The sequence below is a fragment of the Telopea speciosissima genome, chromosome 8 (assembly GCF_018873765.1).
Source record: "Telopea speciosissima isolate NSW1024214 ecotype Mountain lineage chromosome 8, Tspe_v1, whole genome shotgun sequence".
Taxonomy (NCBI): Eukaryota; Viridiplantae; Streptophyta; class Magnoliopsida; order Proteales; family Proteaceae; genus Telopea; species Telopea speciosissima.
Window position 1 is genome coordinate 46,558,354 of NC_057923.1, and position 23,649 is coordinate 46,582,002.

The 23,649-nt window shown below is 40.6% G+C and overlaps 1 protein-coding gene across 1 annotated transcript in view; it reads right to left on the bottom strand.

Moving 5' to 3' along the window:
• Window positions 1–1,479: 1,479 nt before the first annotated feature.
• The window catches only part of LOC122670935 (4-alpha-glucanotransferase DPE2), a 63,356-nt gene continuing 41,186 nt past the window's right edge, over window positions 1,480–23,649 (bottom strand). The window contains exons 17-23 of the mRNA XM_043867979.1: window positions 5,008–5,127; window positions 4,735–4,832; window positions 4,257–4,416; window positions 4,059–4,157; window positions 2,558–2,755; window positions 2,320–2,413; window positions 1,480–1,687 (exon numbers count right to left, since the gene is read on the bottom strand). Of these exons, the coding sequence (XP_043723914.1) occupies window positions 1,539–1,687; window positions 2,320–2,413; window positions 2,558–2,755; window positions 4,059–4,157; window positions 4,257–4,416; window positions 4,735–4,832; window positions 5,008–5,127 (918 nt within the window). The 3' untranslated portion in view covers window positions 1,480–1,538. The remainder of the gene's footprint in view (window positions 1,688–2,319; window positions 2,414–2,557; window positions 2,756–4,058; window positions 4,158–4,256; window positions 4,417–4,734; window positions 4,833–5,007; window positions 5,128–23,649) is intronic.

Consider the following 23,649-nt stretch of genomic DNA (forward strand, 5'->3'; position numbering starts at 1 on the left):
AAATCGACCAAAATTATTCTTCAACTTGCAGATCGATCGGTTAAAGTTCCTAAGGGAATGATTGAGGATGTCCTGTTGAAGGTTGAGGAATTTATTTTTCCTGTGAATTTTATTGTTTTAGATACCCAATCTACTGCCAACTTCAAGGACCAAATCCCTATCATCTTGGGTAAACCATTCCTAGCTACCAGTAATGCTTTAATCAATTGTAGGAATAGTCTCATGAAATTATCTTTTAACAATACTTCTGTTGACTTCAATGTGTTTAGGTTGGGCAAATAGCCTGATATGGATGAAGATGTGCATATGCTTCAACGATTTTTTTATGATATTGATACGTTCTTTGAGATTGATTTTGATTCGGGATTTCAAAAATGTATGCAGGAATTGGAGGGTATTGATGATACCCCCTTATCTGAGGTCTGGAGCATCCAACTACCTTTGGAGCCCCTTGGACCCCTATCCACCTCCATTCCCAAATCCTCTATTATTGAGCCTCCCACATTAGAGTTGAAGGCATTGCCCTCCACCCTCAAGTATGTCTTCCTAGGGCCAGATCATACTCTCCCTGTTATTATTGCTTCTGATTTAACTTCTATTCAGAAAGAAGAGTTGATTAAACTTTTGAAATTATTTCTCTAATATAATAAAACTTATTCTGCAAATTAGTATATGTTAAAATCCTTAAAGCAAAATTGAAAACAGTTGTTATATTTTATATTTTACTAACCTTAAGTTACAACATAATAATTTATCGAAACAAATCGTTCCGGACAGGTATCAGTGGAGATGGAGATCGGTATCGATTCCTAGCCGATCCTGTATCGATGGATCTATACAGACAAGGGTAAAAATATAATTTTTTTAAAAAAGAAAACAATGGTAAACCTAACTGATCCTGACCGACACAGATCGTTATCTACTGAGGCCGATACTGATTCCTGACCAATCCCATATCGATGGCTTAGTACGGACAAGGATAAAAATATTTAAAAAATAATAATTTTTTTGAAAGAAAATAGGGTAATCTAACCAATAAATTTTTTTTAATCATTCAAGAATACACAATTGACCTGGAATGCGTTCCAAGAATGAAACCAAACACAGCATAAATCTTCCATTAGACAGAGACCATAACATAGCCCACATTTTAAGTTCCATGATCCACCTTAATAAAGGGGCCCACCAGATGTTATACATTCATCTTAATATTTATCAGCCTTGGGAGGTCCAGCAATATGATCCCTCACTTAAACGAAAAAAACAAAAGGCAAAAGAAATTATTTCCACATGGTATGCTTTCCTGTTAAAATGCCACAGATCCAGATTTCTATTTGACCGTAAAATTTGAAATCAAATAGTTCGGAATCACATGACTTCACTCCTACCCATATAGCAAGGAAATGTCCTAAAGGGGATGGGATGGACACATGCAAGAAGTAAATCATACATTTATGACCGATCATGAATTCTATGTTTTTCTCGGAGCTTACAGCATTAAGTCTTCTTCCGTGGAATTCTATTTAACTGGGCTGCTGCTACACTTGCCCATTAGTGACCTGCTGCTTCTTTGAACCCTCAGCTCGTCCAATAGAAGGATGTGATCTCCCACTACCATGCACAAGATCCGATATGATCTGTTCAAGCTCCTTATCTTTCAGCAAGGATTCCAAATTCACATGCACACCTGTATGATAATAGATAACATGAGAAGGGGGAAAAGCAAAAGAGAGAAAAAAGAATCGAGTCCCAAAACAGAATCAAAATGCAGATAGCAGATCTTCAATACTTGTTTAGACAATTTGCAGGATGCAATAACTCATTTAAGTTCGAACATAATCTTTGTTGCATGATTCAGGTACAAATGTAACAGAGCTCCATAATTGTTCAGGCAAATCTAATGTGTTCTCTCACATTTTCCCATGTTCCTATAACCTGTAGGCTGTGTTCGGTTGTCAAGAGAATGCAAGGAGTGTGTGAAAGTGAAGTGTAAGCCAATGAAAGAACGTAGGATATCAAGGTGAAGCGAAGAGAAAGAAAGTGAGACATTTGAACAAATTCTCAGAACAGTCACCCACATGGAAAATGTGAGAAAGTTATTAAAAAATGTACTTTTCACACATTATCTGAGTCTCTTGTATTTTCTAAACAAAACAGACAGCTGTAATATCCAAAAAACAACATATTAAATTTCAGAGTTCCTTACATACTTTAGCAGGGCATGCCCAAAATAGAGAGATTCTACATAAAAGGATTGAAAAATTTTACAAGTATGCATATGACATTCTAAAATGAATCAAATGTACAATATTTACGTACGATATCTCCAGTAATGTTTGGGATTTGTAGGATCATTAATTGTTTCCTCTGGTGCAGGTCGTGTCGTGTATTCTTCTTTCAGTGCTAACAAGTCCTGACCAGTTAAAAAGAAAATGAAGAAGTTATAAGACAAGTGTAAGGCCTGAACTCTGTAATCAATCTATCCATGCCTACCCATTTGTACCGTCCAAGTGACAAATGGAGGGAAACCTAACTGCAATAAATGGGTTACCCCTACCTGGAGAGGTAAAATTGCCCACATTGATGGAGCTTCAACATGCTGTCGAAGGATGAAGTGTGCAACATCAGGAACACATTGACTAGGTGGAACATCATCAGACCCCACAACAGTCTTATAAAATCGACGTCTTCTTTCCTCATCTTCTTCCCACCAAGCACGCAGTGTGGAGCAGTCATGGCATGATGGAGCACATACCTAGAATTCAAACAGCCAACACAATTTCAATGCCTTCAGAAGAAAATTCTCTAAAGAATTACATAGATGTACTGTATGAACCAAATTAGGAAGTCAAATGAGAAATATGAAGTAACTCAACACCCATATTGTGATATCAGGAACATTAGAACTGAGAGACTTAGTGACTAGGAAGATCTGGAAGGTGATCTTCTGGATTGTGTTTCAAATATGGTTCACATTGAAAACTGGGCTGCTATCAAGTCACTGGAAATGATGGCATGATTTAAGTAGTCATTTCTGATCCAATAGATAAAAGAGTTGTGGGTGAATGCTGTGCATACAAGGACTTCTACTAGTGAAAGATAACTTGTTCTGTCAAATACGCTTTGTTCAGAACAAACCATAACTTAATGTGAAAACCAGGTTGAATAAAGACAAAATGGAACTGTTGGATCTGGCTAGTGGGAGGATTTTAATGATTGTCAAGGAGGGTAGGAAGTACAAAGGACTGGGTGGTCACAGAAAACATTGGATTGACAGCTCTTTGCTGCCGATTCAGTTCGACTTAAGAGTAATTACGACTTCTCCATCTCTTTTAAGAAGATCAAAATAGCATATACTTAGTGGATGCAACTGCTCATCCTTAAGTGTGGATTCATAACTCTGATTAGGCTCAATTTGGACCATGAGAGTCTACACAGCGAGGAATTGCCCCAATTTACTTTAGAAAACACAGACAACAGTGCATTATACAAATTACATCCTCCAACTTCACGTTTCAATTCCCATGAACAACAACAGGAATCAGGATCTCCACCTAGAATTGTGGATTTTGATTTCTATGAGATGCAGGAATTAGTTGCCTTCTTGGAAACCTAATCTGCTAGCCGGACAACTCATCATTAAAAAATTCAGTGCCAAAACAGACCAATTCAGAACTGTTTGGACTCTTAAGATCAAAACTGAACCATAAAGCTAAGGAAAATAACACAACAATGGAATACTCTTATATTGAACATAACATGGATACACAATAAACTAATTATTTTTATATAGGGACTGGGAATGAGTTCAGATCCAATACTGTAGCAGTGGAAATATCTCCAATGCCAACTTTATCACAAGCACTAGTGTGTAAATTCAATGGATTATACAGAGGTTCTACTATTAAAGTGTATTTAATAGAGGAATGGATAAAGCACAAAGGAGCGATATCCCTACTTCCTGAGAAATAAAGGAACTCCAAAATTATGCCTATCTTTCACCTTCCCTCCAAGGGGATCCATGGACAACAGAGAGGGCCATGAATATAGGGGCTTACCGTCATAGAACTGTATTGAGAAGGAATACCAAACTCCAGACCAGGTTCACTTGGCATACGTTGAATCCGAAGACCTATTAACCCCAATTCTTGCATAACCTGGATTAAAGTTCCCATGTCATAATTCAGTAACCATGTGCATATTATTTATGTGTAGAGTGTAGGAAGATAAAATATACAGAATAAAAGAGAACATACAGGATGTACACAAGAAGGAATTAAACCAAGATCTTCACCACAGGCCAACATATCCGACGAGTTCAAAAGGACAGGCAGAGTCTTCCGTGCATTTTGGCTCCAGAGAGTTTCTTGCCGATAGAAATAGTAATCATAGTATAATCTTTTCAATACATTTTTACTGTATCAAAGAACAGCCAATGAGAGACCTTTTACAGAAAGTTGATAAAGGTAGTGGTGCTCCATATTCCCTCAATATGAAAGAAATATATAAAGAAATACCAAAAAATATTATAATTGGGGGAGAAATGCATGCACATATGCCTTTTAAATTATGAAAACATTAGACCACATCATTTGGCGAACCCCTTTAGTTGGGATAAGGCTTTGTTGTTGTTGTTGTTGTTGTTGTGATTAGACCACATCACCAGATTAAATAACGGTTTCAGAAATGAAAGTCAATAACCTAGAATTGAAATAAATTCTATGATTCAAATACCTGTGATCATCTAGATCTTTAAAACTTGAAGTATCTTCAAGATTAAAACGAGGATAAAATTTCCTTGAATCTTCTGGGTCTCTGATTAGAACAATGTTCTGCGAAGTCAATCAAATAAATACATATTTCAAAATCTATGACCATTCATAACAAGTGAATGAAATATTCCATCAGGAAAGACCCTTGAAAAGCAACCATAATAAATCAGGAGCAACTCAAAAATCCACAAGGAAAGACCATAAGTTTACAGTCAACCCTGACAATATACTCTACCTGCAGAAGATCAAAGAGATCACGTCGTATTTTATCTTCTCCCTCCGACCACAAGGACCTTTCAGCATGTGATCTAAGTTTTGAAGCAATCTTTTTCTCTGTGTTGCAGTCCTCCTTGAACTATAATTAGAACTCCAAAATTTCAATTCAGTGTTTAAGAACCAAGCTCGATTACTAAATGATCCATATAAAAGTAAAATTACTAACAACAATATACCATTGAAGTCTAAATGAAATTCATAGAGGCTCCATCCGATTGGATGTGAAATGATGAAAACTGAAAAGAAATGTAAAAATTTAAAAAGAAAACACTAATAGTGTAACAGAAAATAGTTACATTTAGTGGTTGAAAAGTTAACTGTAATTTCCACATTCTCATACTTAACTCTAAGCAATTTGGTTGAAATTCGGCTACCCTACTAAGTAAATCGTTGAGTTAGTTACACAAATTTTATTGGCAATGGTTTGAAAATGTTTCCATCTTAGTTCTGTTTCAAGATTACATTATTGCACAAATATTCCATGATTTGCATCCACCAAGACACAGCCAGAGGAGAGTGGCAATGTGGAATTCAAGAGGCAGTACAATAAGGTTAAAAGAAAAATAATGAAGCAATAGAAAAACAAATATCAAGTTGCAGTAAGCCCAGACCAATAAAAAGGTCGTACCCAGTGCACAAGGCTCCCGCCGCTGCGGGGTCTGGGAAGGGTCATAATGTACGCAGCATTACCCCTGCTTTTGCAGAGAGGCTGTTTCCTCAAACCCGTGACCACTTGATCACCATCGAGCAACCTTACCGTTGCAGCAAGGCCCGCCCTCTAGTAAGCCCAGACCAATAACCAAGATAAAATAGCACTAAGAAAGAAAAACCTGAGAATTTTAGGGATCACTGTTTACATCTGAATTGGAATATCAAAGTAGACCCAGGCAAGGTGAAGGCGGTTCTCGAATGGGAAAATCCATAGAGTGCCACTGAGATTCGAAGTTTCTTAGGTTTGGCCGGTTACTACCGACAGTTTATTGAAAATTTCTCATGAATTTTGGCACCTATGACAAAACTTACAAAGAAGGGAGCCAAGTTTGAATGGAATGAAGCATGCGAGAAGAGTTTTCAGGAATTGCAAAATCGTTTGGTAATAGCTCCAGTTCTGACTATTTCGGATGGCACTTGAGGAATGGTGGTATACACCGACACATCCAGAACAAGATTGGGTGGCATCCTGATGCAGAGAGGTAAAGTAGTCCCCTATGCCTCCAGACAATTAAAAGAGCACGAGAAGAACTACCCCACACATGACTTAGAATTGGCGGTCGTAGTTTTTGCATTGAAGATATGGCGGCATTACCTATATAGTGAAAAGAGTGAAATCTTCAACGATCATAAAAGTCTGAAGTATTTCTTCACCCAGAAGGAGTTGAACATGAGATAGAGGCGGTGGTTGGAATTGGTGAAAGACTACGATTGTGAAATATGTCTTTGGCAGTCTCCTTGCCCATAAACCTTCTTCCAATCTCAGGCTTCATTGAGAAAAGAAGCCAAGCCATTACAAGAGAATTCTCAGTGTCCCATTTGGAGTACCCTTGCTCGGTAGGGAGAGGGGCCTTAATGCTACCATTTATGTACCCCATCTTCCCTCTACACCAAAGAATAAATTTCATGGATCGGGATCGAGACCAATCCAAATAGTTGTGGTTCTCAAGCTTGGCAATAGGAAGTTGGATATTGGGGCTCTCAAAGGAAGAAGAGAGAGATGGAGCTGTTTCCACAAGGGGCAGGGGTGTTTCAACATTTTTTTCACCCATATTTGATCACAAATCAGCCACTTACAAGGAGGGAAGAGTAGCACTTCAAGCAAACAGGTTTGTCCCAAAACAGTAGGCACAAAACAGGGCAAACAATAGCCAAAAAAGGCTTGAAACACTTGTAGATCTTCAGAAAATAATCAAATAGCAGCGGAGTAAAAATGAGTAATGCTCCTTACCCAAACACGATGCAAATGAACCATAAAAAGTGGCCAAACAAGGCTCCATTGAAGAGCAGGTGCAAACAAAACTCGGTCGGAAATTCAGGGGCGAATAGCCAAGCCGAGATGCAATCCTGATGAATGGATGCTTGCAGAAGGTTGGAGAGAAGTAAAGGAGATCAAAGAGGACCCCCAGACGAAACTAGAGCACCAAGAAGCACTCCATTTGGATTCCAAACGAGAGAGAAACAAAATGGAGAAGATGACCTAACCAGTCCTTCGAACAGCAGCAACAACAGGTGAATGAAACCCTTCTTCACCCTCCAAACTTCCTTCGAACACTTGCAAAAAGCAGGATCAATGCTCTGATACCATGTTAGCTTTTAGAGTAGGAGGAGAAGAGAAGAGAGTTCAAGAGAGAAGCCACGGTTTTGGTATTGTGTGTGTTGTCTCAAACTAGAGACAAAACAGGTTTATATTCCAAAGAATAAATAATTATAGAGAGGCCTCTGGCCTTATACAAATAACATGAGAAATATAAAAACATGGGGATATGTACAAGTATACCCCTGAAACTAAACTACCATTCTCAACAGATTGTGTATGCTTTGGCATCGAAGTATAGGCCATCCTTCTTTTGTTGTTATGAAAAAACAATTGCCCCATTTGTTTTCTTCTATTTCTTCTTCCCATTTATTTCAGTGTGAACCATGTTTGTTTGCTTAACATTGTCGTTCTTCTTATCCTTATGGTAATAGTGTTAAGAATAGGAGTTTCAGGGGTATTCTTGTACATAACCCCATGTATTTTATGTTTTTTCTGTTATTTGTATAAGGCCAGGGGCCTCTGTGTAATTTCTAATTCTTTTCATTATAAGCAAGTTTGTCTCTAGTTTGAGACATAACAGATTAAGCACCAAACCGTGTTTGCTCCTCTCTTCTCTCTTCTTCTCCTTCTTCTTCCTTTCTAAAACTGAACATGGTATCAGAGCATCTTGCTCCTGGAGTTTGAAAGTGATAGAAGGCGGCTTGGAAGGTGAAGAGCAAATCCTTTTCCTCATTTCTTGTTGGTCTTTGAAGGAAAACCTAGAATACCTTCTCAGATCTGTTTCTCTAGAGCAACCAAGTGCTCTAGTTTCATTTGGAAGACCTCTTCCTTCCCCTTATATCCCCTCAAGCCTCTTGGAAGCTGCTGAAGGTCAAAACTGCATTTCGGCCAGGCCATTTCTGCTATTTTTTCCGCCAGCCAGAGTTGTTGATTCAACAGAGCACTTCAATAGAGCTTGGATTGGGAGGTTTTTTTTTTTACTATCGTTTTTTGGTAAGGAAGGTTATTCCTTTTTACTCCGCTGCTGTTTGATGATTGTGTGAAGTTCTACAAGCTATTTCAAGATTTTTGGTCTAGTTTGCCTCTGTTTTTTGCTGCTGTTTCTTCGGAACCAACTGTTTTTGCTTGTGGTGCTATTGTTTGCTCCTCCCAAGTATTTGTTTTGAAGTCACAATAGGTGAAAAAACTGAGACAGCTGAAATCCCAACTGTTGCAGCAGCCTTGCCTTTAACCCCCTCATATGAGAATCCAAATGTTCAACTCCCCATTGTCAAGCTTGACAATCATAATTACTTAGATTGGTCACAGTCTATGAAGCTCATTCTTTGGAGTAGGGGGAAGTTGGGATATATATCTAGGAGCTTTAAGGCCCCTTCCTCCACTGATCCAAGTTACTCCAAATGGGAAACCGAGAACTCCCTTGTGATGACTTGGCTTATTTTTTCGATGAAGCCGGAGATTGAAAGAAGGTTTATGAGCAAGGAGACTGTCAAAGACATTTGGGATTAGTGTTGCTCGTATTTTCGATAGAGTGGGGGATTCTACAAAGGTTTATCAACTTCTCTAACAGGTTGTTAGCCTGCGCCAGGGAGACAAAAGTATCTCTGAGTACTATAGTCTTGTTGTGGGACTTTGGGAGGAGTATGATCACTACAGAGACCTCCAGCTGTGTCCTGTTGATGAGCCTAAAGTGCATCAGTTGTTTGAGAAGGAGAGAGTCTTGTTCCTTCTTGGAGGTCTTAACCCTGAATTTGAACCCTTAAGGGTGCAGATCCTTGGCCGACCAAGTCTTCCCTCCTTGGAGGAGGTGTGTGGTTATTTACAGAGTGAGGAGACCCGTAGGGGTGCTATGGAGACCACTCCCATTGTTGAGCGCTCTGCTCTAGTTTCTTCCACTCCACAGGACCGTCCTCCCTTCACTAAGGGAGCCGGTAAAGGTCGTTTTTCCTGTGACTATTGTGGCAAGTCTGGGCATAAGAAGGAGTTTTGCTGGGATCTTCATGAGAAACCATCCTCTACTGCATCTGGAGGCCAGAGCGGACAGAAGAAGAATGGGCCCAAGGCCCATGTTGGGGTTCATGAGTCTAATCCATCCTCCCTCTCCAAGGAAGACATAGCTGCTTTTCGTCGGATTGTAGCTCACTTGGATGGTTCTTCCTCTACTGCTACCACTACTTCCACTGCTCTACAGGTCTCTACCTCTTCTGGCACCACTCCATGGGTCATTGACTCAGGGGCCACAGACCATATAACTGGTAGGTCTCAACTTTTTAATTCCTACTCTGTTTGTTCTGGGAAAGATAAGGTAAAAATTGCTAATGGTTCTCTTTCTTCCATCTCGGGTAAGGGAGATGTCCAAGTTACTCCATTTATCCCTTTGAAGTCTGTCTTTCATGTTCCCAACTTTGCTACTAATCTTCTTTCCGTTAGCCAATTGACTAAATCTTTGAACTGCTTTGTCACCTTTTTTCCTACCCATTGTCTCTTTCAGGATTTGGTGACGAAGAGGGTGATTGGCAGTGGACGTGAGGCTGATGGATTATATGTTCTAGACACTTGTGCTTCCCCTGTGGCGAAAGCTCAATCTTATGTGTGTGGGCAACATGGCGGACGTACACAGGAGGATATTTTGCTTTGGCATCAGCGTTTGGGACACCCTTCCTTTTTTGTTATGAGGAAACTGTTGCCACATTTATTTACCTCTTTTCCTGTCAATCATGTTTTTCATTGTGAACCTTGTCTTTTTGCAAAAAGTTGTAAGACAGTTTATCCATCTTCTAATAATAGATCTATTTCACCTTTTCACATTGTTCACACTGATGTTTGGGGTCCTTCCCCCGTTACTTCTTTACGTGGCTTCCGTTACTTTGTCTCCTTTATTGATGACTTCTCTCGGGTTACTTGGGTTTATCTCTTGAAACAAAAGAGTAATGTCTACGCTGCGTTTAAAAATTTTTATGAGTTGGTGTATACCCAGTTTCAAACTCGTATTCAGATTGTCCGTTCAGATAAAGGTGGAGAGTATATGTATGGTGGTTTGGAGTCCTTTTTTTCTGACCATGGCATTATCCATCAGGTGGCTTGTGTTGATACTCCTCAACAAAATGGGGTTGCTGAAAGAAAAAGCCGCCACCTGCTGGAAGTGGCCCGATCCCTTTGGTTTAAAATGCCTGTTCCAAAAACCTTTTGGTCCGATGCCTTACTCACTGCTGTTTTTCTTATCAATAATATGCCCTCCAGTGTCTTGAATTTTAGAGTCCCTCTTGAGGTATTACCCTCACTTTCTTCTTCTTTTTCCCTTCCCCCAAGGGTCTTTGGTTGCATCTGCTATGTCCATATTAGCAAATCTGCCCGCACTAAATTGGGTCCTAAGTCCTTGAAGTGCCCCTTTCTTAGGTATTCCTCTACCTCCAAAGGATACTCATGTTATCACCCTCCTACCCATCGGTGGCTTATCTCCAAAGATGTCCATTTCTTTGAAACCATCCCATATTTTCAGTCACCTCTTCAGGGGGAGTGTTCATCTCTTGGTGGTGAGGTGGAAGAGGTTCCTGAGTTTGTTTCCTTTCCTTCCTCCTCTCTTGTTCCTATTTTCCCATTTCAGATTGACAAGGGAAAGAAAAGTTCTGAGGATACTGTTGTTGAGGGGGAGTCTCCGAGTGCACAGGTGAACAGAGAACAGGGGGAGCTACTGGTGTATACAAAGGACAAGAGAAACCCTTCTTCATGGCTTCCTATAAAGAAGACCTGCCAAAATCCTTCTTCGTCTCCTCATCCTGAGCCTCCATCCATTGAGACAGGCATACCTTCCTCTACTCTTACATCCTCAGACTTAGATCTTCCTATTGCTCACCGCAAGGGAACTCGGGCTTGTACTAATCCCATTGCCAAGTTTGTCTCCTATGATTCTATCTCCTCTACAGGTGTTGCCTTCACTGTGGCTATCTCCTCCATCTCTATTCCTAAGAATGTAACAGAGGCTATGGCTGATCCAAAATGGAGAGAAGCAATGAATACAGAGATGGTGGCCCTTGAGAAGAATCACACTTGGGATCTTGTTGAACTCCCAAAGGGGAGAGTTCCTGTTGGATGCAGATCGGTATTCACAGTCAAGTTCAAGTCTGATGGTACTGTAGAAAGATATAAGGCAAGACTGGTTGCCAAGGGCTATACCCAGGTGTATGGCATTGATTATCAGGAAACCTTTGCTCCAGTGGCCAAGCATAACTCCATTCGGGTACTCCTCTCAATGGCTGCAAATCTTGATTGGTCATTGTACCAGCTTGATGTAAGGAATGCATTCTTACATGGTGACTTAAAAGAAGAGGTCTACATGCACTCTCCTCCTAGGTTCAAGCATCCTAGTGGCAATGGAAAAGTGTGTCGTCTTAGGAAGGCTCTTTATGGCCTTAAACAATCTCCTAAGGCTTGGTTTGAGAGGTTTAGATAAGCTATCCTACAGAATGGATATACCCAAAGTCAAGTCGATCACACTTTGTTTATACAAAGGAAGGGCAGCACTATTACAGCTCTTATTGTATATGTTGATGACATTGTGGTCACGGGAAACAGCGAGGCTGAAATCTCAAAGCTTAAACTTTACTTGGCTCGGCAGTTTGAGATCAAAGATCTTGGTCCATTGAAGTATTTTATGGGGATTGAAGTTTTAAGATCCAAGCAAGGGATCAATGTTTGTCAGAGGAAGTTTGTCCTTGATCTACTTACAGAGACAGGGTACTTAGGATGTAAACCAGTCTCCTCCCCTATTGATCAGAACCACAAACTAGGGGAAGATTGTGGTGAACCTCTTGTGGATGCTGAAAAATATCAGAGATCAGTAGGCAAGCTAATCTATCTTTCCCTTACCCGACCTGACATAGCCTATGCTATTGGAGTGGTAAATCAGTTTATGCATGCACCCAAAAGGGGACATCTTGATGCAGTTTATAGGATCCTCAGATATTTAAAGTCATGTCCTGGAAAAGGTCTTCTCTTCTCTAGAAATGGTCACTTGAGGATTGAAGCATACACTGATGCTGACTGGGCTGGATCTATTTCTGTCGAAGATCCACTTCAGGATACTGTACTTTTGTTGGTGGAAATTTGGTTACTTAGAGAAGTAAGAAGCAACTTGTGGTGGCTAGGTCGAGCGTTGAGGCAGAATTTAGAGCCGTGGCTCACGAAGTATGTGAAATATTGTGGCTGAAGAGACTGTTAAACCTATGAGTTTATATTGTGACAACAAGGCAGCCATAAGTATTGCCCACAACCCAATGCAACATGACAGGACAAAGCATGTTGAGGTTGATAGACATTTTATCAAGGAAAAGATTGAGTCAAAGACCATCTGCACTCCTTTTGTGAAGACAAATGAATAAGTGGCCGACATCTTCACCAAAGGACTTAGCACTCATCACTTTGACTGTTTGTTGAACAAGCTGGGCATGTATGACATATACCACCCAGCTTGAGGGGGAGTGTTAAGAATAGGAGTTTCAAGGGTATTCTTGTACATAACCCCATGTATTTTATGTTTCTTTTGTTATTTGTATAAGGTCAGGGGCCTCTGTGTAATTTCTAATTCTTTTCAATATAAGCAAGTTTGTCTCTAGTTTGAGACATAACAGATTAAGCACCAAACCGTGTTTGCTCCTCTCTTCTTCTCTCTTCTTCTCCTTCTTCTTCCTTTCTAAAACTGAACAAATAGATCCACTATTCCTTTTCATATTGTGTATATTGATGTTTGGGGACTTTCTCCCACTACCACTTTATTTAGCTATCATTATTTTGTCTCTTTTGTTGATGATTGTTCTCACACTATATGGACTTTTTTGCTGAAAAAGTAAGGTCTATGATGCTTTCAAGAATTTCTATCAAATGATTTGCACTCAATTTGATAGTAAGATTAAAATATTGCTTTCTGATAAAAGGGGGGTTACATTTATGGAGGACTCCAACACTTTTTTACCAATAATGGCATTATCCATTAACTTGTTTGTGTTGATACAGCCTAACAGAATGGGGTAGCTGAAAGGAAAAAAATCGCCATTTATTGGAAGTCACTAAGAGTGCTATTTGGCATGCATGTCCATCAAACCTTTTGGTTTAATGCCCTTCATATTGCCGCCTTCATAATCAACAGTGTCTAGTCAACTTTTATCCTTAACAAAGGTTGACAAAGAAAATGAACTACTTTTATACACAAGAAGGGAAAGAAGACCTGCCAAGAATCCTCATCTTAAGCCGCACCTTTCCGAGTTGAGTAATACTCCTCTTCCAATGAGTTAGATTTTCCCATTGTTGTTTGAAAAGGAACTAGAGCTTGTACTAATCCCATAGCCAAGTTTGTTTCCTCTGATGAAATCTCTTCTATAGGTGTTGCCTTCTCAGTTGCGCTTTCCTCAACTCATATTCCCAAAAATGTCACTAAGGCCATGTCAAACCCAAAGTGGAAGGCAGCTATAAGTGAGGAAATGATGGTCTTTGAGAAGAGCTGTACCTGGAAGCTTGTTGATCTTCCAATGGGGATATAAGGACAGATGGGTTTACTCATGGGTCCCGGTTAGATACAGATGGGTTTACTCAATCAAGTACCGGTCAGATGGCACTATTGAGAGATATAAGGACAGGTTGGTGGCCAAAGGATATAGTCACAAATGTACAGAATTGACTATCAAGAGACATTTTCCCCTATAGCCAAACATAGTTCAATAAGAGCCCTCTTATCATTAGCAGCCAATCGAGACTGGCCACTGTATCAGTTGGATGTGAAGAATGGATTCCTACATAGTGACTTAGAAGAAGTGTACATGAAGATCCCTCCAGGCTTCAAGTTTCCCACTGCTAAAGGGAATGCATGTCATCTTATGAAAGCTACATATGGCCTCAAACAGCCCCCAAAAGCTTGGTTCGAGAGGACTCGACAAGCTATACTAAAGAATGGATACACTCAAAGTCAGGCTGACCAAACTATATTTACCCAACGAAGTAATGATACCATCACATCTCTAATCGTTTATGTGGAAGACATTGTGGTGACTGGAAATGATTAGGAAGAGACAAAGAGACTGAAGTCTTACTTAGCTCAACCATTTGAGATTAAGAACCTTGGACCCTTGAAATATTTCTTGGGAATTAAATTTTCAAGGTCACAGAATAGAATAAATATTTGTCAAAGGAAGTTTGTGTTGGATTTTTTGAAGAAGACCGTATTGTTGGGCTGTAAACCGGACTCTCCCATTAATCAAAACAACAATTTAGGTGATGACTGTGTACAACCCTTAATCAATGCAGGGAAGTATTAAAGCTTAGTGGGAAAGTTGATCTATCTATTACTGACTTGCTCTGATATTGTTTACGCTATTGGGGTTGTGAGTCAGTTTATGCATGCTCCTAAGAGAGGGCATTTGGATGTTGTGTATCGCATCCTCTAAGTATTTGAAATCCAGCCCAAGAAAAAGGTTGTTGTACACTAGAAAATCATTTGAGGATTGAAGGCTACACTGATGCTGATTGGGTCGGATATGTTTCTGACAGAAGGTCTACATCAAGATATTGCACACTTGTAGGTAGTAACCTAGTTACATGGAGAAGCAAAAAATAATTTGTTGTGGCTAGATCAAGTGCAGAGGCAGAATTAAGAGCCATGGCTCATGGAGTTTGCGAGCTTCTATGGTTGAAAAGGTTAATTCAAGAATTGGGGTTTGACAATGAGGGCCCCATGAGGTTGTATTTTGACAACAAGGTTGCTATAAATTTAGCTCACAATCCTATGCAACACAAACGTACAAAGCACATTGAGGTTGATCAGCATTTTATTAAAGAAAAAATTGACTATGGGTACATCCACACTCTTCTTGTTAAGACATGAGACCAGTTGGCTGATATCTTCACCAAAGGAATTAACTCTCTCCAGTTCAGTACCCTCTTGAGCAAGCTGGGATGTATGACATTATTCTCCAGCTTGAGGGGGAGTGTTTGAGTTCATTTAGTAAGGGTATCATGGTTACTTTGTAAAATAGCCGTGTTATTTTTACCTTCTTAGGTATTCTTATGTTAGTGTGGGGGTATTAATGTAATTACATGTTATTTGAAGTAAGTAAATATAGGGGAAAGAAATCGATTCACTCCCCAAGTGTTCCTTCCGTCTCTCTCCATCCTCTTTTTTCTCTTGTTATTTTCCCTTCATTACTTTGAACTGGTTTTAAGGAAACCAGACATTCCACCCACAAGGAGTTGTGGTGGAATCAAACCAAGCCCAACTTGAACTGAACCAGTCCAGCATTATCTTCCTTACAGCTCTCAAAACCTTAGAAACCAAAGATCCATCCCCCTCTCATTAGTTTCAACTTTTGCTTTAGAGAGATTACTTAGTTGAGTTGAAAAAATAGGTCTAGATTCGAGGAGCTACAAGAAAAATGAATAGGTGTAAAATGATCCACAGAGAAGACAGAAAAAGATATGTATGGCTTTGTGTTAACAACAAATATAACTGCAAGGAGAGTTGAATAGGAAAACAGAATCATGTAGGTACTCCATTAGTTGGGATAAGGCTTTTAAATGAGTTGAGCAATACTTCAAAACCTTGACCACCACCCATATCCCTTTCTTGGGTGGGGGGGGGGGGGGAGGAAAGAAAAAGAAAAACTAGACCTACTCAAGTATGTGACTCAGTTGCATATGAAATTCCATCCTTCACAATCAAGAATACGAGAAAGAAAATTGTTGAACTGCTTCCTCTAAAAGGCCGACCTTATAGGAAAGGGAGGAAATGATATGTATATCATACATTACAGGAGCTCTAACACGGTGGACTATCCAAAGGTGGACAAGGGTGGATAAATAATTTAACACCTGCCCACTCCCAGCCTCCCAGGGGGAATCGATGTTGAGTTGTTAGAAGTTATATGATAAGGCTAGTTCCCAAACTAGCCTTTTGTCTAGTTGCCCTATTGTGTATTTTCTCCTTTTTTACCTTTTCTTATCTTTTACCTCCCTAGGGAGGTGTATGTAATGTTCTTAACTCTATTAGTGAAGTAATATAGGTGTGGAGAGATCTCTCTCACACACAACCCATTACAATCGATCTCTTCTCCTCTCTACTCTCTTGTCTACATCTTCTTCTTCTTTCTTCTTCATCTTCCTCTCCTTCTATCACCCACATTCACAACCTAAAACTCAACTTGGTATCAGAGCACTCTCAGGTTTGAGAATCGTATCCCTTTTTTTTCTGCTCTTCTCGTCCTCCCTTTGGAATCCCTTCAACCCTAGGATTCCAAAGAGGAGACCTCTATGTAAACAAACTGTGAAGGAGCATGGAATAGGTTTCTTACAATCTATTTAGATGATTGAAACCTATCTCTGAGCTCTATCAAAGTACCCTTGCAGATATGAAGCTGTTTTGAAGTTTTGGAGCTTCCTCTAAAGTTACCGCCAGCTCCTCTTTGCAGATCTTGTATCTCCTCTTCTCGGCCTATGTTTGGCACTTGGAATGGCTGCTTAGAATTGTACAAGGGTGCTGGTTAGTCCCCATCTGCTCCCCTTTGATGAATGAGGACCTTATTAGAGCATAGCTCTTTTTCGTGGAGCCTCCCTTCTGCCCAGGTAAAATCGTGACTGCTGCTACCTCTGTTTCTTGCATTTGGAGTGCCATGGGTACCTTTATTTGAAGTCTTGGAGCTTGTTTAAGCTGGTTTTGTTTCTTGGAAAGGGTTTGGGTGAAGTTTGGTTAAGCTCGTACCTGTTTTTATTCCTTGCTGGAATTTTTGGGTTGAGTGTGTACTCCCCCACCTTATTTGGATACCTAAGTTTAGGGTCAAGTGCCATTTCCCTTACAATATGGTTGATTCAGCTGATTCACAGCCCACCCCAACAGCTCCTCGGTTTATGAGAGCACACATCTACAGATTTCCTTTGTGAAGCTTGATGGCACTAATTACTCGGACTAGTCACACTCTGTGAAGCTTTCCCTTAGGAGCAAAGGGAAACTTGGGTACATTACAGGTGTTATTAAAGCCCCAGAGCCTAGTTCACCTACCTATGAGAAATGGTCGACCGACAATTCTACAGTCATGACATGGTTAATCTTCTCCATGAAGCCCGAGATTGGGAGAAGGTTTATAAGAAAAGAAACTGCCAAGGCAATCTGGGACAGTGTCTCCGAGACCTTTGATGGAGTGGGTGACTCTACCAAGGTCTATCAGCTTCACCAAAAAATTAACTTAATGCGTAGGGTGACAGGACCAATTCTGAGTACCATAATGCTTTTCTTAGTCTTTTGGAAGAGTATGACCACTACAAGGATCTTCAATTGACCAACCCAGAGGATGAAGCAAAGGTGTATCGGACTCTTGGAAAGGAGTGTGTCTTTACTTTACTTGGTGGTCTGAACCCTGACTATGAACCAATCAGGCTCCAGATTTTAGGCTGGTCCCCCCTTCCATCTCTTAGTGAGGTCTGTAGTTACTTACAGAGTGAGGAGACTCGGCGTGTTGCTATGGAACCAACACCAGCATCATCTCTTGGGCGGTCAGCTCTCAATTCAAGTTCTTTCTGAGACACCCATGGAGGTGGTAGAGGCCAAGGGCCTAACCGTGAGGAAGATAGAGCAGCAGAGACAGTTGGTATCAGTGGAGTTGGTATAGACAGGTTTAAATGTAATCATTGTGGGAGGACTAGACACACCAAGGATAGGTGTTGGTCTCTTCATGGTCGTCCTCCTGGCACACGAGGTCGTGGTGGCTGTAGAGGGGGAGCTAGAGCACACTCTTTGATGACTGAGGCAGATGCTACACAGGATGACTCCACTTTAGCAGATGCAGTGTTTCGCAGGGTCATGTCACATCTGAGCACATCTCCTGCACCCACAGTGGCCAGCTCTTCTTCATCCTCAGCTTTGCAGGTCTCCACCTTAGCTTCTACTGCAGCCTAATCTTGAGTCATTGACTTTGGTGCCACTGACCACATAACTGGTACGCCCCGTTATTATGATTCCTATGTCATTTGCTCCGGTAAGGATAAGGATAAGGTTAAGGTAGCTGACGGCTCCCTTCCTCCATATCTAGTAAGGGTAGTATCCCTGTTACATCATCTATTTCCCTTACTTCCATTCTTCATGTCCCTAACCTTACACTTAATCTTTTATTTGTGAGTCATTTGACTAAATCTCTGAACTGTAGTGTCACCTTTTTTCCTTCTCACTGTCTTTTTTAGGATTTGATGACAAATGGGATTATTGACAGTGGACGTGAGGAGCAAGGCCTTTACCTTTTTTAACCTTTTTTGCCCACAGCTCAGTCCTATGTGTGTGGACGTAATGATAGTAGTTTTGTGGATTCTGTTATGTTATGGCATCGTCATCTTGGCCATCCATCTTTTGTTGTAATGAGGAAACAATTACCTCACTTATTTTCTTCTGTTGCTTCTCCTCATGTTTTTCAATGTGAACCATGTATGTTTGTCAAACACTGTCGTTCATCATATCCATATCATGGCAATAGAACTGCCGCTCCTTTCCATATTGTGCATACTGATGTTTGGGGACCTTCCCCTACTACCTCTTTATTTGGCTATCGTTACTTTATGTCATTTGTTGATGATTTTTCTCATGCTACTTGGACTGTTCTTATGAAACATAAAAGTAATGTTTGTGATACATTTAAGAACTTTTATCAGATGATTCTTACTCAGTTTGATACTCGAATCAAAATTGTTCGGTCTGATAAAGGGGGAGAATACATGTTTGGTGGCCTCCAAACCTTCTTTACTAATAATGGCATTATCCATCAGCTAGCGTGTGTTGACACACCCCTAACAAAATGGGGTTGCTGAGAGGAAAATCGTCATTTATTGGAAGTCACCCGTAGTCTCTTGTTTGGCATGCATGTTCCCAAGACCTTCTGGTCTGCAGCACTTCTCACTGCTTCCTTTCTCATCAATTGCATGCCTACCAAAGATTTCAAATCTCCCTTGGACATCTTATCTCCCCAGGTTTTTGCTTTCTCTCTTCCTCCTAAAGTCTTTGGCTATGTTTGTTATGTGCATGTTAACAAATCCGCTCGCACTAAAGTTGATCCCAAAGCTCTCAAATGTCTCTTTCTTGGGTACTCTTCTACTATTAAAGGTTACAAGTACTATCATCCTTCATCTCGCCGGTGCCTTATCTCCAAAGATGTCACCTTCCTTGAATCTGTCCCTTTCTTTGCACCTTCTCAGCATCCTCTTCAAGGGGAGAATTGTGGACGTGAACAGGCTACTGATTTCCTTCCTTCTCCTCTACCTATCTCTCCTTTTATGCTTGACATTAGAAAACACAGAACTGTGGATGTGGTTGATACTGATGATCAATCAAGTGTGAATACAGAATTGGTTGTTGAAAGTGGTTCTGGTAATGAGAAAGGTAATGAGAAGGATTACCACATTTGGTACAAAAGAGGTAAAAGCTTGAAGAATAAAAAGACCTACCAAGAATCCTCTTTAGATCCATATCCTGAGATTCATTCTCGTCCATCAGGTGACATCCCTTCTACTCAATCTGATTTAGACCTTCCTATTGCTGTTAGAAAAGGGAAAAGAGTTTGTACTAATCCTATAGCCCTTTTTGTTTTCTATGATGCTCTTTTTCCTACAGGTCTTGCCTTTATTGCTGCCCTCTCTACTATTTCTATTCCCAAGAATGTTATTGATGCTATGTCTGACCCAAAGTAGAGACAAGCTATGTCTGAGGAGATGATGGCACTTGAGAAGAATGGTACTTGGCAATTGGTGGATCTTCCCAGGGGACATGTCCCAGTTGGATGCAGATGGGTCTACACAATCAAGTATAAATTTGATGGTACTGTTGAGAGATACAAAGCAAGGTTGGTGGCCAAGGGGTACAATCAAGTCTATGGAATTGACTATCAGGAGACATTTGCTTCTGTGGCTAAGCACAACTCTATAAGAGTTCTTTTATCATTGGCTACCAATAAAGATTGGCCATTATATCAATTGGATGTGAAGAATGCCTTTCTTCATGGCGACTTGGAAGAGGAAGTGTACATGCAAACCCCATCAGGCTTCAAAATGTCAGCTGAAGAGAAAGTGTGCCTCCTCAAGAAGGCACTATATGGCCTCAAACAGTCACCAAAGGTATGGTTTGAGCACTTCCGGCAGGCTTTGAAGAATGGATATTCCCAGAGCCAAGCTGACCACACACTCTCTTTACCAAGCGGCGCAATGGTACCATCACAGCCCTCATTGTCTATGTTGATGATATTGAGGTCACTGGAGATGATACAACTGAGATAGATAAACTGAAAAACTACTTGGCTCAACAGTTTGAAATCAAAGATCTGGGTCCCTTGAAGTACTTCTTAGGAATTGAAGTATTAAGGACCAAGAGAGGAATCAACATATGTCAACGGACAACATATGTCAACGAAAATTTGTTCTTGATTTGTTGACAGAGACAAGGATGTTAGGCTGCAAACCAGCAAATTCTCCTATTGAGCAGAATCACAAACTAGGAGAAGATTGTGGTCCTTCTCTTGTTGATGCGGGAAAATACCAAAGGCTGGTGGGGAAGCTTATCTATCTTTCTATGATACGCCCAGATATCTCTTATACAGTGGGAGTGGTGAGCCAATTCATGCATGCCCCCAAGAGTGGCCACTTGGATGCTGTGTATCGCATTCTTAGATATTTGAAGTCTTCTCCAAGGACAGGACTGTTGTATGCAAGGCACAATCACTTGAGAGTGGAAGATTTCATTAATGCCGATTGGGCTGGATCCATTACAGACAGGAGATCTACGTCCGACTATGATACCTTTGTGGGAGGTAATTTGGTTACATGGAGAAGCAAAAAACAGCATGTTGTAGCCAAATCCAATGCAGAGGCAGAATTTAAAGCTATGGCTCATGGAGTGTGTGAACTCCTATGATTGAAAAGACTTGTTCAGGAACTGGGATTTGACACTAAAGGCCCTATGAGACTACTGTGACAACAAGGCTGCCATTAGTACTGCCCACAATCCAGTGCAACATGACAAGACCAACCACATTGAAGTAGATCTTTATCAAGGAAAAGATAGACTGGTTGTATTTGTACTCCTTTTTGTGAAGACTGGTGATCAACTGGCGGATATCTTCACCAAGGCTCTTAACTCTATTCAGTTTGGTACTCTCCTATGCAAGCTGGGAATGCATGACATTTATTCTCCAGCTGGAGGGGGAGTGTTAGAGTTGTCAGAAGTTATGTGATAAGCGTAGTTTGGGAACTAGCCTTTTGTCTAGTTGCCCTATTGTGTATTTTCTCCTTTTTTACCTTTTCTTATCTTTTACCTCCCTAGGGAGGTATATGTAATATTCTTAACTCTATTAGTGAAGTAATATAGGTGTGGAGAGATCTATCTCACACACAACCCATTACAATCGATCTCTTCTCTTCTCTACTCTCTTGTCTACATCTTCTTCTTTCTCCTTCATCTTCCTCTCCTTCTATCACCAACATTCACAACCTAAAACTCAACTCTCGATACCGTGACCCCTGCCTACTCTGATACAATGTTAGAAGAGAGGATAAAATATGAAATGGCTTGAGTAAATTCATCCTCGCACTCAGCCCCTTCATTTATAACATTCACTTATAAGGCAAAATTACACTACTATCCCTGTATGGCCGACTATGCTTATAACAGGGAATAAACAAAAAAAAAAACCCCAAATACCCTTATCGGGTTACATAACTCAACACTCCCCCTCAAGTTGGTGCATAGATATCACACATGCCCAACTTGACTAGACTAGGATGAAATAACTTTCCACTTAACCCATTAGTGAATACATCTGCAAGTTGATCATCAGATTTCACAAAAGGTATACAAATCTGCCCACTTTCTAGCTTCTCCTTGATGAAGTGTCTGTTGATCTCCATATGCTTGGTACAATCATGTTGCACTGGATTATGAGCAATATTGATCGCAGCTTTGTTGTCACAGTACAACATCATTGGACGATGAACAGAACCACCAATATCCTGGAGTAAGCTCTGAAGCCACAATAGCTCACATATGCCCTGGGCCATGGCATGGAATTCTGCTTCAGCGCTGGACCTAGCCACCACATTTTGCTTTTTACTTCGCCAAGTGACAAGGTTACCTCCTACAAAGGTACAATAGCTTAAAGTGGATTTCCTGTCAGGGTTACCACCCTAGTCAGCATCTGTGTAAGCCTCAACGTAAAGATGATCATGTGGAGATAGGAGAATCCCTTTCCCTAGAGCTGACTTCAAGTAGTGGAGAATACGAAGAACAGCAGCCATATGGATGGAGTAGGGATCATGCATGAACTGACTGACTAAGCTAACTGCAAATGCAATGTCTGGTCTAGTGTGGGAGAGATAGATTAGTTTTCCCACCAACCGTTGATAGCGCCCCTTATCAACAAGATCACCATCCTTCTCTTGTAGACGAGTAGTAGCCTCGAAAGGGGTGTCACATGGGTCACATCCGAACAAACTAGTCTCTGAGAGTAAGTCCAGAACATATTTTCTTTGGGAGAGAAAGATGCCTTTAGGAGAACGGGCAACTTCAATCCCAAGGAAGTACCTGAGCTGTCCTAGATCTTTTATTTCAAATTCTCGTCCCAAGAATGTCTTCCGGTGAGAAACTTCATCTGCATTACTATCAGTCACCACTATGTCATCGACATAGACTATGAGAAGAGTGACCTTATCTCCATTTCTCTTGATGAACAAGTTGTGATCAGCATTGCTTTGTTTGTATCCTACAGAGATTGCTTTATGGAACCTGCCAAACCAAACCCGAGGAGCTTGTTTCATCCCATATAATGCCTTCTTCAGTCTGCAAACCTTCCCATGAGTCTTGTCATAAGAAAAACCTAGAGGAACCTCCATATAAACTTCCTCCTCCAACTTTATATGAAGGAATGCATATTTCACATCCAATTGCTGCAAATCCTAGCCAAGATTGACAGCATATGATAGCAAAATCTGAACAGTGTTTAATTTTGCCACTGGGGCAAATGTCTCCTGATAATCAATCCCATAGGTCTGAGTAAAGCCCTTGGCCACCAGCCTGGCCTTATATCTATCCACTGTTCCATCAGGCTTCTATTTGACAACAAACAACCATTTGCAACCCACTGTTTTCTTTTCCGAAGGAAGAACCACCAAGTCCCACATCTCATTTTTGGATAAGGCCATCATCTCTTCCAACATGGTTGCTTTCCACTTTGGATCTGCCATTGCCTCCTGCCATTTTTGAGGAATAGAAACAGAGGAAAGAGAGGACACAAATGCACAATAGGAATGAGACAAAGCATCATAGGAGACAAAATTGGTGATGGGATG